The 16,058-nt window shown below is 46.6% G+C and overlaps 1 protein-coding gene across 1 annotated transcript; it reads right to left on the bottom strand.

Moving 5' to 3' along the window:
* Positions 1 to 8,006: 8,006 nt before the first annotated feature.
* ZNF416 (zinc finger protein 416) lies at positions 8,007 to 14,975 on the bottom strand. The gene is made up of 4 exons (XM_027514003.1): positions 14,706 to 14,975; positions 14,099 to 14,137; positions 13,559 to 13,685; positions 8,007 to 10,689 (listed from the first exon to the last, which is right to left on the bottom strand). The coding sequence occupies exons 1-4, from the start codon at positions 14,802 to 14,804 to the stop codon at positions 9,119 to 9,121; spliced, it is 1,836 nt and encodes a 611-aa protein (XP_027369804.1). The 5' UTR covers positions 14,805 to 14,975; the 3' UTR covers positions 8,007 to 9,118.
* Between the last annotated feature and the right edge of the window lie 1,083 nt (positions 14,976 to 16,058).

The following is a 16,058-nucleotide window of genomic DNA, read 5'->3' as shown; positions in this document are numbered from 1 at the left end:
CGGCGCCTAAGTTTATAACAGCGTTTTATGAATGAGCCCCTACGTCACGGAAACCTTTGCGGCGATCGAAGGGTGGCGGGCGGGTCCCGGCATTTCTGCGGCCTCCTTGCCGCTTCCCTATCATGGGAATGTTTAAGCAACGGAGTTAGGATACCGTGAACCCCTGAAATTGACCGCTCTCAGGACACCACGGTAGCTCAGCTGGTAAAGAATCCACCTGCAATGTCTGAGACCCCTGTTCGATTCCTGGGGTCGGGAAGATCCCCTGGAGAAGGGATAGTCTACCCACTCCAGTATTCTTGGGCTTCCCTGGTGGCTCAGCTGGCAAAGAATCTGCCTGCAATGCGGAAACTTGGATTCGATCCCCGGGTTGGGAAGATTCCCTGGAGAAGGGAAAGGTTACCCACTCCAGGATTCTGGCCTGGAGAATTCCATGGACAGTGGAGTCTGGCAGGTTACAGTCCATGGGGTCGCAAAGAGTCATACAGGACTGATTGACTTTCACTTTCACTTTTTAAGACTTCAAGGAACACCGTGAAACCTGCTGATGTAGATTTCCAAATCTGGACATCCTCCCGAGCTGCATTGTTTAAAGTTAGGAATTGACAACAATCGTGATCAAGTGTTTCATTTTCCTTCTCAGGAAGGAAAGTGGCAGGATTTAAATTTCCACAAACTTTAAGCTTAGTTACTGGTCCTTCTAACAACAATGACTGATACTTAAGCCTAATGTCTGTCATCCAAATATTAAACTTAGAATTTAATATCCCACTCACATCATGAGAAGTCAGTACAGTAAGGTTTCATCCATTAATTATTTTTAAAGCTTCAGGTGCTAATAAGGCCGCTGTCCCAATTACTCTTAGGCAGTGGGGCCACCCACGTGAAACTACATCTAATTCTCTGCTTAGATAAGCAATAGGTTGCTGGTGAGGCCCTCGGGGTTGTGTCAAAACTCCCAATGCCACATCTTTTCTTTCAGTGACAAACAAATTAAATTCTGAGCCTGTGGGCAAGCTCAGAGCTGGAGCTTGCAGGAGAGCAGTCTGAAGAACCTTAAAAGCCTTTTGAGTTTCTGGAGACCAAATCAGTTTGTTGGTTTGGGCCTGCTGAGTTTCAGCTATAAGTTTATATAAAGGCCGGGCAAGTTCCCAATAGCCCGCAATCCAAATGCGACAGTAACCTGTGATTCCCCAAAATCCTCTCAATTGTCTTAAAGTCATAGGTAGGGGATGATTTAGTATAGGTTTAATTCTCTCAGGGCCTATGGCCCTACTCCCTTCTGATATGATTAGGCCCAGATATCTAACTGATTGTTGACAAAGCTGAGCCTTTTCTCTTGATGCCTTGTAACCACAGCCTGCCAGAAAGTTTAAGAAATCTTCTGAGGCTCACGAACAAGTTTCCTCTGTCTCAGCACAGAGCAAAATATCATTTACATATTGTAACACCACTGCTTCAGAGCTATTAAAGTTTTGTAGATCCCGTGACAAACTTTGTCCAAACAAGTGAGGACTGTCACAAAATCCCTGAGGCAAAACTGTCCAGGTTAACTGAAAAGCTAGCTGTGTAGGGTCTTCAAAAGCAAATAGAAATTGACTTTCTTCCGCCAAAGGCACTGAATAGAAGACATCCTTAAAATCAATTACTGAGAAATATTTGGCCCTTTCAGGAATTTCAGACAATAGAGTATAAGGATTAGGCACCACGGGGTGTAAAGGAACTACAGCCTCATTTATTATTTGTAAATCTTGAACTAGTCTCCATTTACCATTCGATTTCTTTATACCCAAAATAGGAGCGTTGCAAGGACTGTTACAGGGAATTAATAGTCCCTGCTCCTTTAAATTTTCGATGATGGGTTTTAACCCTTCCTTAACCTCAGGTTTCAATGGATACTGCTTCTTATGTGGGAATACATGCGGGTCTTTGAGCTTAACAACTACAGGAATAGCATTTTGTGCTCGACCCACAGATTTTCCATCAGCCCATACTCTAGGATTTACATTTTGTTCAACTAAAGGGAGAGAAAGGGAGGACTCCATATTCATGAAAACAGAGGCGTGGACCTTGCTCAGTATATCCCTTCCCAAAAGGGGTGAGGGAGATTCTGGCACAATCAGAAATTCGTGTGAAAACAGCACAGACTCCCAGTTGCAAGATAAAGAATAACTGAAATAATACCTTTTGGCTTGTCCAGACAGTCCCATTACGGAAGCGGATCGGGAAGAAAGTGGGCCAGGGGCTTCAGTAAGCACAGAGTAAGTTTTGCCCCAGTATCTAAAAGGAAATCGACGGATTGGCCCCCCACAATTATTAATACCCGGGGTTCCTCAGGTGTTATTAGGATGGGAGCTTGTGTGGGGACCCCCGGGCATCTTCAGTCCTGATTGTCTTGAGAGTCCGATCCGGGAGACCTACGCCTCTGGGAGTAGTCTCTTCCAGTGTGGTCCTTTGCAGACCGGACTTGGAGCCGGGGGTGGCTTAGATGCCTGAGGGCAATCCCCTCCTTTCCACAGTAATAGCCAGCCCATCCCTTTTCACCTGGGCCCCTCTGGGCATTTTTCTCAGGCTGTTTAAGAACGTTTTTCATAGCCATGGCGAAGGCTTCCGCCTTTTCCTTTGTCTTTTTTTGCCTTTCTTTTCCTCGTATTCCCTACCATAATAGACTGTCTGAGCCAGTTGTAACGGAGTATCTAAAGACTGATTTGGTCTACACGCCCGTTTTAATAGCTTACAGCGGATATCTGGAGCTGACTGAGTGAGAAATCTATCCTTTAAGATCACTTTTCCCTCTTCATTTTCGGGATCAATCTCAGTGAATCTGCGAAGGCCTTCTCTCAGTCTACCTAGGAATTTACCAGGAGCTTCTTTCTCCTCCTGTTCTATGTCTGCCAATTTGCCGTAGTTTAAAGGCTTAGAACGCGCCTGCCTAAGTCCTTCAAGAATACATCTAACAAAATGACTCTGATCCCATCTTCCTTTAGCTGTGTTGTGGTCCCAGTCTGGTTCTACAGTTGGGACCGCCTGATTCCCAGTGGGGAGGGCCGCTATCCCGTTCTCCCTCTTCCCTACTGATTCATTACCAAGCCACTCATCTCCATAAGCAACCGCATTTCCCAAAACGCGAGTCCTTGACTCGGGAGTCAGCGTTTGTCCCAAGATATACATCACATCCTTCCAAGTGAGGTCATAAAGCAGAGTAACACCTTTAAAAGCTCTAATATATTTTTCTGGGTCCTCTAAATAGTCTCCCAGATCCTCCTTGATTCTTTGTATTTCTTGACAAGAAAAAGGCTTATTAACTCTCACAGACTGATTATTTCTCCCGGTGGGTGTTTCATAAAGACGCAACAGCTTGTGTGGCTGTTCCTCAGTCTCTCTGGCTGCTCTGCGTATATGATCCCAGGGATAGATTGGAGAAACTTGTTTTTCCTCTTCTCTTTGTCTCCTGTCCTCCATCTCATCTCTTACTTCGATGGTCTGAGTTTCTACTGAAACCAGAGTAGTCTGAGGTCGTACTGAGACAGGAAATGTTTGGACCTCCCCTTCCATGTGGGCAGTCTGAATCTCAGTTTGGATTTCCAGGTACGGGGGCAAAGTAAGAGGACAGGAGGGAGCTGAAGGTTTCACGCCCAAATCTATACCCTTAGGACATAAGTCGGGCATGTTTTGCAGAGAGAAAAAGGGCAACACATATGCTACTTCTACCCATTTCCCTTGTTCATTACAGAACCGGTCTAATTGTACAACAGTATTATACTTAAGAGACCCTCCAACTGGCCACCGTTCGCCATCCTCCAATGGATACCATAGCCATGCAGTATCACATAGGAAGACCAGGTGTGTCTTCTTTAAGCCCTGGGGATTAAAATCTATCCCAGTTTTTCAGGATACAGTTCAAAGGAGTGAGGCTGGAATTGTTAGCTCCCATCTGTAAGAGAGAAAAAAAGCGACCAGCGCCATTTTTTCTACTGGAGGCATCCCTCCCTGCTCTAGATGGGGGTGTAGACAGACGTTACACCAAAAGCTTTTCCTTCCTGGTCGGACTTAGTCTGTCCCTTACCGACGCAGGCGCAGTCCACGTCCCTCCCGGTTCTACCACCGAGATGGGGTGGGGATGTACCAGGGGTAGACTTGATAGCACCCCTACTTGACATCCAGCTCTTCACCTTGCTTGCCTCTGATGTCACCAGGGGTGAATCAGAGTAACCTTCCAGAATGCCTCCCAAGCTAAGACTACTAGGGGAAACATTCATCACCTGAGTGCCTGTGAATGACCCTGAGTATTTCCTGACTACAATAAGACCGACAGGAACATAAAACTGAGATGTTCTTTCCAAGCATCACCACACCAGTATAACAGCCTCCTCTGATCCACTAAAAGCCGGCGTTACCAAAGAAAAAAAAAACCCATCGCAGTCCCAATCTGAGTAACCTTTAACCTCAGAGATATTCTTGGAGCTAGAGCTCCATCTAGTTTCTGAACTTTCGATTCCTAGCGAGGCTAGGCGCTTTCTTGAATACCAGTCCAAGTTTGGGACCTAAGCTGCAGTACACAGTAACAGTATAGATCACAAGTCCCTTGAAAGTCTATGATCCGATAGATTAGGTTAGTACTTCTAATTCCCAAGGAGTTATGAAATGGTCAAAGAGACCGAAAAAGGAGAGTTCGGTCCACACGCTTTGCCCATTTCTGGTCGGTTCCCGAAGGAGATATTGGGTGCCTTTGGCATTGGCAGGTCGGTATAACGCCCCGACAGGTTTCTGCCATAAGCCGTATGAGATCACCGTGGAACCGCAGAGCAGGGCTCCTTACTTGCTTCACGCAGGGCATGCCATTCATTCACACAAGCACACGGTAGAGTTCGTAAAGCACAGCAGAAAACGTGTTCGCTAAGAGAACAAAGAACTAAAGCTCCAAGCATCCTTACCTTGTCCTGAAGGATCCCGGATGAGCCCCCAGGATGAAAGGTTGTTGTTGAATCACGCGAAGACACTGGGATTCTTGGCCCCCGGAAGAGAAGAATTCAATCCAGGGCCAGAGATGAGGCTTGACTGCTCAAAGCTTTTGTGGAATAAAGTTTTATTAAAGTATAAAGGAGACAGAGAAAGCTTCTGACATAGGCATCAGAAGGGGGCAGAAAGAGTACCTGCTTGCTAGTGTTAACAATGAAGTTATATAATCCAAAGAATGTCTGGAGGTTGTAAAGACCTCATCAGACAGTAATTTACATTTTAAGATAACACTGTCCTCAGGCAGGATACATCCTTGTAAAAACCAGGTCTACTCCCATAATTTACATTTTAAGATAACAGAAGGTTTAATCCAGAGACTGTCCTTAGGCAGGATACATGATTGTTATATAATCCTAAGGAATGTGGAGAAAGAAAAAAAGTTTGTCCTTTCTTCCTCCTTGAGAATTCCAGACCCCTCTCTCCTTGGGGACCCCTAGACTCCCTATCAACCTGCCTAGGAAATGACTCGCTCAATAGCATCAAAAACAGTATTTCCTTTTAGTAAAGATGACACATCACTGCGGAAGAGTAAGTGAAGTTCCAGCACATCTTTGTTCGACAAATGTCTTTTATTTATTAATAAAAAGGAAAACATCAGTCAACATCCATTTCAAAATAAGCAACTGGTATTAATAGTCATTAAAGAAGATATACAAGTGACAAATAAACAGGAAAAAAGTGCTTGACATCATGAAACATCAGAGAACTACAGTTAAAAAACTACAGTGAGATGCCATTACACCCCACCAAGACAGCTGAAATTAAACAGAGTGACAATACTGAGTATCGGCAGGATGGGGAAGAACAGGAGCTCTCATATACTGTTGATGGGAACACAGAAGGATCCAACCAGTTTAGATCACAATTTGGCAGTTTGCAATTCACATATTCTGAGGTCCTGGCACAAGAGAACTAAAACACATATTCATAAAAGAATTGTATGCTTATGTTCATTGGAACTTTATTTCTAACAACACCAAACTGGAAACAACCCAACTGCACATTAGCAGATGGATGGATAAACATAAATCCTAGACAACGCAAACTAAGTTACTGTTGAAGGTAGTGGCATTCTATTGGCTTGGGAAGGACAACGAGAGATTGTAAAAGGACATGAGGTAAATCAAGGTTGTGTTCATCATCGTGATTCTGATGGTTTTATGACTTTATATTATAGCAAAACTTTTCAAACTATATACCTTAAATATGTATACTGTATGTCAATTATGCCTCAATAAAATTTCTTTTAAAAATGGTTCAAAATTAAAAAAAAACAAAACAAAACCCAGACTTCCCACTCTTTCTGGAAACCAGAAGGTTTAACAACTCAATACTGCTGTTGCTAAGTCGCTTCAGTCGTGTCCGACTCTGTGCGACTTCATTGACGGCAGCCCACCAGGCTCTGGCGTCCCTGGGATTCTCCAGGCAAGAACACTGAAGTGGGTTGCCATTTCCTTCTCCATTGCATGAAAGTGAAAAGTGAAAGTGAAGTCGCTCAGTCGTGCCTGGCTCTTAGCGACCCCATGGATTGCAGCCTACCAGGCTCCTCTGTCCATGGGATTTTCCAGGCAAGAGTACTGGAGTGGGTTGCCATTGCCTTCTCTCAACTCAATACTAACTCCACCCTATTTTTCCCCATTCCTGGAGAAGGGTAGCTCTGAACCAGTGCAGGAAATACTGGCAAGCAACAGAGGCTGTTCCAGTCTGGGACAACAGGACCACTGGATGGACCACAAAAGCCACATTCCTGGACAGCAGGATTTCCATTCTCTGTTCTCATTTCCCTGTCTGTACAGCAATGACCTGGAGGTGGCCAGCCCAGAAAGACAATGGGGATTCACAAAACCTTTAGATTACGTTGCCAACAATAAATTCAGCTATAGGAGATACACAGCTCTGGAAGGGCTGTGATTCCACACAGCCATAGTCACTGGGAGATTTATGGATGCACATGAGAAGAGGCATATTCCATTTAATTTGATGCAGGCGCCTCCACTGATTATTAATCACACCCACAATTTCAGGGGGTTCCCTGGTGGCTCAGTGGTAAAGAATCTGTCTGACAATGCAGGAGACATAATTGACTCAGGTTCAATTCCTGGGTTGGGAGGATCCCCTGGAGGGGGAAATGGGAACCCAATATTCTTGCCAGGGAAATCCCACGGGCAGAGGGGCCTGTCAGGCTACAATCCATGGGGTCGCAAAAGAGTGGGGCATGATTTAGTGACTCAACAACAGAATTTCAGTACCAATTAAGGTTGAAACCTGGATCCTGATGTCTGAGGAGGGATACTAGTCCACAGAATTATGAACTCCAGGACATTTGGCTCCTTTGTAGAACCTGGTGGAACGCTTCCCCTCAACAGTGCTGAGCATTAAGGGATACCCTCTGGGAATATGAAAACAAATTCATGACATTCCCAAAGGCCCTGGAGCTTGCTGGAACGAGTGACCATTCCTCAGGGTAACCTACATATGCTGTGTTGCCTAGTCAATCAGTTGTGTCTGACTTTGTGACACCATGGGCTATAGCCCGCCAGGTTCTTCTGTCCACGGGATTCCCAGGCAAGGATACTGGAGTGGGTTGCCATTTCCTACTTCAGGGGATCTTCCCAATCCAGGGATTGAACCTGCATCTCTTGTGTCTCCTGCATTGGCAGGCAGGTTCTTCACCACTGCGCCACCTAGGAAGCCCCAGGGGGAACCTATTGGTCACACAATATGTAAGCTTCCAGATCACACATTAGGTCATATATTCCAGGTCACACATTTAGGAACTAAACAAAACACTGCTTTAGTTCCTAAGAGACCTTGAGGAGGAATTCATATTAGGTTAAAACTGGAATAAAATTATACTCTCCTATCATTATCATCCCTGCTGAGGCACATAAAGCTGAGCACCCATGAAAGCTGTCCATCCTTTCAAACAAACAGGCCACTTCTGTTTTCCACCCACCTCCACAGTGAATACAACCCCAAGATCAAAGGTAGATTAAACAATAAGACCTTTATTGCTGCACAAACCAGAGAAATAGGGGGCAATTCCAAACTGGTGACCTGGAGGCAGGAAAACCAACCACAAATATCAAGTGAAACCAACGAATTCGAAGGTCAAATTCATACTTAATCAATTGAAATAGGAAAATGTAAGGGCACATACTACTCAAGATTTCCTCCAGGGAACATTAGGGCACACCGACATCACCCTTGTGTCAGCAAATCAGAGTGACTAATGAAATACTGTACAAGGAAGAGGTGAGATGGGTTCTACCAAGAAACTGGCAGTGATGTAACTCTGATGACGGCCCTGGGGAGTTTAGAACATGGAATGTAGCTCCTGTAAGCCTCACAGACACCTGGAACTCATTGAGAATTTTAAGTCATTAGATGTTTGCAAGTATGAGGTTCAATTTCAGGCAAATGGCTCCCTTACAAAAGCTGTCTAGTGCTGTTATAATGAAAAAGGAGGGAGCACATTCTTCAGCTCTAAGATCTTTCTCAAAGTGTGGATTCAGTTCAGTTCAGTTCAGTCGCTCAGTCGTGTCTGACTCTTTGTGACCCCATGAATCACAGCACGCCAGGCCTCCCTGTCCATCACCAACTCCCAGAGTTCACCCAGACTCATGTCCATCGAGTCAGTGATGCCATCCAGCCACCTCATCCTCTGTTGTCTCCTTCTCCTGCCCCCAATCCCTCCCAGCATCAGAGTCTTTTCCAATGAGTCAACTCTTCGCATGATGTGGCCAAAGTATTGGAGTTTCAGCTTTAGCATCATTCCTTCCAAAGAAATCCCAGGGCTGATCTCCTTCAGAATGGACTGGTTGGATCTCTTTGAAGTCCAAGGGACTCTCAAGAGTCTTCTCCAACACCACACTTCAAAAGCATCAATTCTTCGGTGCTCAGCTTTCTTCACAGTCCAACTCTCACATCCATACATGACCACAGGAAAAACCATAGCCTTGACTAGACGGACCTTTGTTGGCAAAGTAATGTCTCTGCTTTTCAATATGCTATCTAGGTTGCTCATAACTTTTCTTCCAAGGAGTAAGCGTCTTTTAACTTCATGGATGAAGTCACCATTACTTGGTGCTAAACAATGTTAGCTGTTTGGAGTAAAGGATTTCCCATATTTCCTGCATTCATGGAGCCACTCCACAGTGTGAAATTTTCGGTGGAGATTGAGGCTGGAACGTTGACTAAAGGATTTGCCACATTTACTGCATTCGTAAGGCCTTTCTCCAGTGTGAACTACCTGGTGTTGAATGAGAACAGACTTTTGCCTAAAGGATTTCCCACACTGCCCACATTCATAAGGCCTGGCTCCAGTGTGAATACTGCAGTGCTGAATAAGGCTTGTGCTTCGACTAAAGGATTTCCCACATTCACCACATTTATAAGGCCTTTCTCCAGTGTGAATTCTCTGGTGTTTAGTGAAGATGGCTCTTCTGCTAAAGGACTTCCCACACTGGCCACACTCAAAAGGCCTTGTTCTACTGTGAATACGCTGGTGTTCAACGAGGCTGTAACTCTGTCTGAAAGATTTTTCACATTCAGCACACTCATAAGGCTTTTCTCCAGTGTGACTTCTGTTGTGTCGCTCAAGTTTGGATTTGGATCCAAAAGCTTTCCCACATTCCCCACACTCATAAGGCCTTTCAGTAGTGTGAACTCGCTGGTGTCGAATGAGAGTGGCTCTTTGGCTAAAGGATTTCCCACACTGGACACAGACATAAGGCCTTGCTGTGGTGTGAATTCTCCGATGTTGAACCAAGGTGAAGCTTTGTCTAAAGAATTTCCCACATTCGCTGCATTCATAAGGCTTTTCTCCAGTGTGGGTTCTCCGGTGCCGAACAAGATTGGATTTGCACCCAAAGGTTTTCCCACATTCCTCACACTCAAAAGGCCTCTCTCCACTGTGAATTCTGCAGTGTTCAATAAGATTGGAGCACTGACTAAAGGACTTTCCACACTCACCACATTTATAAGGCCTTTCTCCAGTGTGAACTCTCTGGTGTATAATAAGAGTGGCTCGTTGCCTAAAAGATTTTCCACATTCACTGCACTCATAAGACCTTTCTCCAGTGCGGACTCTCTGGAGCTGAACAAGTGAGTACTTACAGTGCATGGCTTTCCCATATTTGCTAAACTCATAAACTCTTTTTCTAGCAGAGACTCTTAGGTGGTAAACAAGATTGTGTTTGTGGCTGGTAGCTTTCCCACATTCACGCAATTTGTAATGACTTTTTCTACCATTAAAAGTCTCCCCAAACTTGGTGATTTTGTTGGGTTTCTCACCATTGGAAGTGATCTGGTGCTGGAGGAGACCCACTGTACCTGGTAAGTCCATTCCAACCTTCCTACAGGTGAAGGGATTCCCTGACACCTGGACTATGCAGCTTTTTACAAATGCTGCCTTATCCACGTCACTTTTCTCTGTAGTGAAATGCTTCTGAAGCTGTTGTAGGTTTGCAGATGCCCCAGTAAAGTATGGTTTCTGCCCTGGTAAATCAGCAGGGTACAAAATGTCTTTCAGGATTGGGACACATTTCTCACAGGGGTGAGCATTCTCGGTGAATGGACCTACCTTTGGAGTCCTGACCTGTGACAAAGCTTCTAGAGAAACGTTTTGCTCAGAAGGTGTCTCTTTAGTCTGTGTTTCATGCAAACAAACTGAAAGAAGAGAAATATTTGTGAATTATGCTGATTATGGTAGGAGAGTATTCATCATGTTTTGTTTTTCTTTTAACTTTCTGTATAATACAACATTTAGATATCTTAAGAAACCTTCATGGCCAGAGAAACACTGGACTTAAACACTATAAATCAAATAGACCTAACAGACATATACAGAACATTTCATCAACCAGCAGCAAAATACACACTACTCAAGAATGCAGGGATAATCCCCCAGATTAGATCATAGAGCAGGCTATAAAACAAGTCTTCACCAATTTAAGGAAATTGAAATCATATCAAATCTCTTTTCTGACCAAAATATGATAAAAAACTTATGGGACCCAGCAAAAGTAGTTCTAAAAGGGAAGGTTTTAGCAGATACATACACTAAGAAAAATCTTAAAATAACCCTACCTTCACACTTCAAAGATTAAAAAAGAAGAACAAACTGAACTCAGTGTTAGCAGAAGGAGGGAAATAATAAAGATTAAAGTGGAAATAAAATAGAGACTAGAAAGACAATAGAAAAGATGAAAACTAAGAATTTTTTGAAAAGATAAAATTGACAAACCTTCTAGAGTAATAAAAAAAAAGAGAGAGGACTCAAAATTATAAACGAAAGTGGAAACATTACATTTAATACCAATGCTCAAAACAAAACAAAACACAAACACTGAAGAGGAGGGAACACATTTTATAAAGCCAGTATCACCCTTATACCAAAGCCAAAGAAGAACACTACAACACAAGAAAATCACAGGCTAGGGACCTCTCTGGTGGTCTGGTGGTTACGAATCTGTCTTGCAATGCAGGGGACGTGGGGTCATTCCCTGGTCTTGGAACTAAGATCCCACATGCCACTGGGCAACTAAGCCTGTGCATGACAATCACTGAGCCTGTGTGCCACAAATAGAGAGCCCATGTACACAACACCTGAAGCACGCATGCCCTAGAGCCTGTGCTCCATAACAAGAGAAGCCACCACAAGGAAATGCCCATCCACTACAACTACAGAGCAGCTCCAACTTGCAGGAACTAGAGGTGCAACAAGAAAGCAAGAAAGAAAGAAAAGGTGACTCATGTTGGATTACTAGAACTCGTGGCCACAAGACTGGAAAAGGTCAGTTTTCATCCCAATCCCAAAGAAAGGCAATGCCAAAGAATGCTCAAAGTACTGCACAATTGCACTTATCACACACACTAGTAAAGTAACACTCAAAATTCTCCAAGCCAGGCTTCAGCAATACATGAACCCTGAACTTCCAGATGTTCAAGTTGGTTTTAGAAAAGGCAGAGAAACCAGAGATCAAATTGCCAACATCCGCTGGATCATGGAAAAAGCAAGAGAGTTCTAGAAAAACATCTATTTCTGCTTTATTGACTATGCCAAAGCCTTTGACTGTGTGGATCACAATAAACTGTGGAAAATTCTGAAAGAGATGGGAATACCAGGCCACCTGACCTGCCTTTTGAGAAACCTATATGCAGGTCAGGAAGCAACAGTTAGAACTGGACATGGAACAACAGACTGGTTCCAAATAGGAAAAGGAGCATGCCAAGGCTGAATATTGTCACCCTGCTTATTTCACTTATATGCAGAGTACATCATGAGAAATACTGGGGTGGAAGAAGCAGAAGCTAGAATCAAGATTGCCGGGAGAAATACCAATAACCTCAGATAGGCAGATGACACCACCCTTATGGCAGAAAGTGAAGAGGAACTAAAAAGCCTCTTGATGAAAGTGAAAGAGGAGAGTGAAAAAGTTGGCTTAAAGCTCAGCATTCAGAAAACAAAGATCATGGCATCTGGTCCCATCACTTCATGGGAAATAGATGGGGAAACTGGAAACAGTGTCAGACTTTATTTTGGGGCTCCAAAATCACTGCAGATGGTGACTGCGGCCATGAAATTAAAAGACGCTTACCTTGGAAGGGAAGTTATGACCAACCTAGATAGTATATTGAAAAGCAGAGATATTACTTTGCCAACAAAGATCTGTCTAGTCAAGGCTATAGTTTTTCCAGTGGTCATGTATGGATGTGAGAGTTGGACTGTGAAGAAAGCTGAGCACTGAAGAATTGATGCTTTTGAACTGTGGTGCTGGAGAAGACTCTTGAGAGTCCCTTGGACTGCAACAAGATCCAACCAGTCCATCCTAAAGGAGATCAGTCCTGGGTGTTCATTGGAAGGACTGATGCTGAAGCTGAAACTCCAATACTTTGGCCACCTCATGTGAAGAGTTGACTCATTGGAAAAGACCCTGATGCTGGGAGGCATTGGGGGCAGGAAGAGAAGGGGATGACAGAGGATGAAATGGATGGATGGCATCACCGACTCTTGAGTGAACTCCAGGAGTTGGTGATGGACAGGGAGTCCTGGCGTGCTGTGATTCATCAGGTCGCAAAGAGTCGGACATGACTGAGCAACAGAACTGAACTGAACTGAATGCTGTGATCCCATCCATCAGGACTCCATATATAACATCACTAAAAATTATATATCATATATACAGTTTGTCAAATATTATATGCCTATTGTTAAAATTATTGAATCAGGACTTGGGACACCAGGTGTCATGACACCTGGGATATTCATTCTGCCAGGGTGAGGTAAACAAGGTAAGATGCCTTGTTTTAGCCTGACTGCCAAATTCCTACATCCCAGATCCTCACCTGCAAGCTTGGGCAACAGACTTAGAACTACTTGGGGCAGTGCACTCAGCTCAGCACTGGCACCCACACCACATATGCCAAGAAAGTGGGGAAGTAAACAGAGCCCATAGTCTGACTATGGAAAGAGCAGAGCTGCCTCTGGGGGACAGAAAGTACGACCCAGATCAGTACACTGGGGTGAGGGCCTTACCCATCGAGGCTGTCAGTGCAAAGTTCTCTAGCATCACCTTGCAGTACAGGTGTCTCTGAACTTCATCAAGGAGCCCCCACTCCTCCTGGGAGAAGTAAATGGCCACGTCCTCAAAGGTCACACAGGCCTGCCATGAGGGGGACAGATCATTCCATGATCAATTTCTCTCCTAGGATTCCAAGTTCCTTCACCCAGACATCCATCCCCTGCTAACTCCCCTCCCAGTGTCCCCACCTTGAAGGAAGTATCAGGCCTTGGGGCCACAGGTACCATGCTCTCCTCTTATGGTATCAAGATCACGGTCTATTCACCAACTACAGGCATGTGGGCAGGGAGACACCATCTAAACTCTGAGCCTGGCGTTAGGACATCCACCCTCTTGTCAGGTAATTCCCCTTGGACTCCTGAATTGTGTCTCCCAGAGATAACCGAATGTGGGCTTTGGGTTTCTTCAGGGTGCCCAGTTGCACGGTCTGGAAGAATTCCAGAGACAAAGGGTGGGGTCAGGACCATTGAGGGCCTGGAACATCCTCTGCTCACCTTTGAAGAGTCCCGAAGCACTTCTGTCCTCATGGGAGTCTGTGGGAAGAGGGAGGTCATTACAGGCATGTAACCATGGCAGGCTCAGTAGGCTCAGGCCTCCCTCTACTTCTGTCTAGCCCCGAAGCAAGGTGACCTGAGATAACTGCATTATCTCTGAGTATAATGAGTATCTCATTATCTCTGAGACCTCAGTGCTCTTAAACTGTGTGATCTTGGATAAAGAGTCAACCTCCCTGTACCTCGGTGTTTTCATCCCCTTTGCAGTCTGTTCAAAAAGCAACTTCTGGAAAACTTGAAAAGCCTAACTCACACCTCTTGTATTCACATCCCTCCATGGTTTCCAGCGTCCTGAGAGAAAAACTCCTCCCCTTCCCATTCCTAACGGGAAAGATTCTCCGCGAATTCACATAAACCTGTCCCTCCGCCTGTCACCCTCTCCCACGCGTCATCACACTGTCTGTAAAACACAGAGCCCCACCCACGACCGCCTCACCATCCTGGACTCGGGGGTCCGGGCTGAGGGCACGCGAGTAGGCGCTCCGCACTCAGGGCTTTAGTGTCTGGTGGGGTGAGGACGGTGAGGGCCCGGAGGTCGAGCGTTTACCTGAGGCGGGTCCCTCAGCGCGGCGGCCGCCATCGGAGTCTGAAAGCAGCGGGGTTTTAAGTGACAGGCGACAGAGACGAACTTGTGTACAATTATCATCTACCGCCGCAGCCCTGCAGACTCGTCGCTGGGCTGGGGGACAACCTCTCCCCTAGAGGCTCCTCGCTCTGTTCATCCCCCAGGCTCCGTCCACACTCCAAAAGGTCTCCGGGGGCAGCTGTACACTGAGCAATCACCGTACTGCCGCCACAGAGGCGCCGGAAGTCCCGCCCAGATCCTCGGGTCGCGGAAACGCGCTGATTCCGAGCGTTCATTGGCTACATGCCTTGGGCCCGACATCCGGCATTGTGGGTAACGTAGTTCCCACGGCGCCACCAGCCACGGAAGCTGGCGCCCACCCCGAGACCGCGGAGTCCCGGAGGGGTGGCGGTCTCCCTGTGGGCCTGAACGGAGGCTCTCCCGGGAACTGTCCGGGTGAGGGGCTGGCGACGCTTCGACCTCACATCTGGACCCCCTACGCGGAGCCGGGTGGTCTGAGCTACGTGGGAGGTCTCCCCGGGAGAAGCGTCCTGAGTCTCTCCCCGGAGTGGGAGCCGTTCCCACCCTTCGACCCCTGACGGCAAAACAGGCTCGTGATCTGACAGGATCAGGGTTGGCGGCGGGTTTGGCTGCGCCACCTGGGGGCTATCCTGGAAAAGATCGGGATTTGGCTTCATAGGCGAAAAGTTGAGACTGCCAGGGGCTTCGGGGGGCGGGGGTGGACTCGGTCCTCGGAGAGCCGCGTGGACTGGTCGCCGGCGGCCGGGGTCTGGGCTTGACCTCTGAGAGGGGCGGGGAGGGGTGCGGACCTTCGTCACAGGAGAGCCCGTGCCTGAAGCCCAGAGGGGCCGGGGGAAACCTTCTGGGGGCTCCAGGCTGAACCTTCCCAGGAAGAGCGTGAAGAACCGAGGAGCCTCTGCGGTGCCTGGAGGCCCTCGGGGCGTCCCAGCCGCTCTGCGCTCTCTCACTCGGAACGCCTCCAAGGCAGCTAGCGGGGCTCCGCGGGCGCCCCCTGGCAGCTGCTCTTGGAAGTCGGAATTCAGCCCTTGGGTGAAAAGGAACGCAGACTCGGGCCAGGGAGGAAAGTGCCCATTCCCCCCGGGGGTCTCGTTGGGCTCCTGCGCCCCGCTGCTCTCTGCCTTAGTTACTGTCAGCCCACGGGCAGTGGGCACCATGGGGTCTGAAGTTCCAGCCTGTCTCTCCTCCCGCCGCCACTGTGTCTAGGCGACGGTGCCCTCTTCAGGATGCAACCTCAGATCACAAGTGGCTTCCCTACCTTCAAGTGTGTCTGTTTCCGGAGAAAAGAACTAACTA

Source organism: Bos indicus x Bos taurus, chromosome 18 (assembly GCF_003369695.1).
Source record: "Bos indicus x Bos taurus breed Angus x Brahman F1 hybrid chromosome 18, Bos_hybrid_MaternalHap_v2.0, whole genome shotgun sequence".
Taxonomy (NCBI): domain Eukaryota; kingdom Metazoa; phylum Chordata; class Mammalia; order Artiodactyla; family Bovidae; genus Bos; species Bos indicus x Bos taurus.
This window is presented reverse-complemented; position numbering and strand designations above follow the sequence as displayed.

Coding starts and splice junctions, on each gene's coding strand:
- ZNF416 (XM_027514003.1), bottom strand. CDS start 14,804: ATGATAATTGTACACAAGTTCGTCTCTGTCGCCTGTCACTTAAAACCC. Junction 14,138..14,705: donor CGCTGAGGGACCCGCCTCAG/GTAAACGCTCGA, acceptor CTCTTCCCACAG/ACTCCCATGAGGACAGAAGT. Junction 10,690..13,558: donor TGCACTGACAGCCTCGATGG/GTAAGGCCCTCA, acceptor CTCTTCTTTCAG/TTTGTTTGCATGAAACACAG.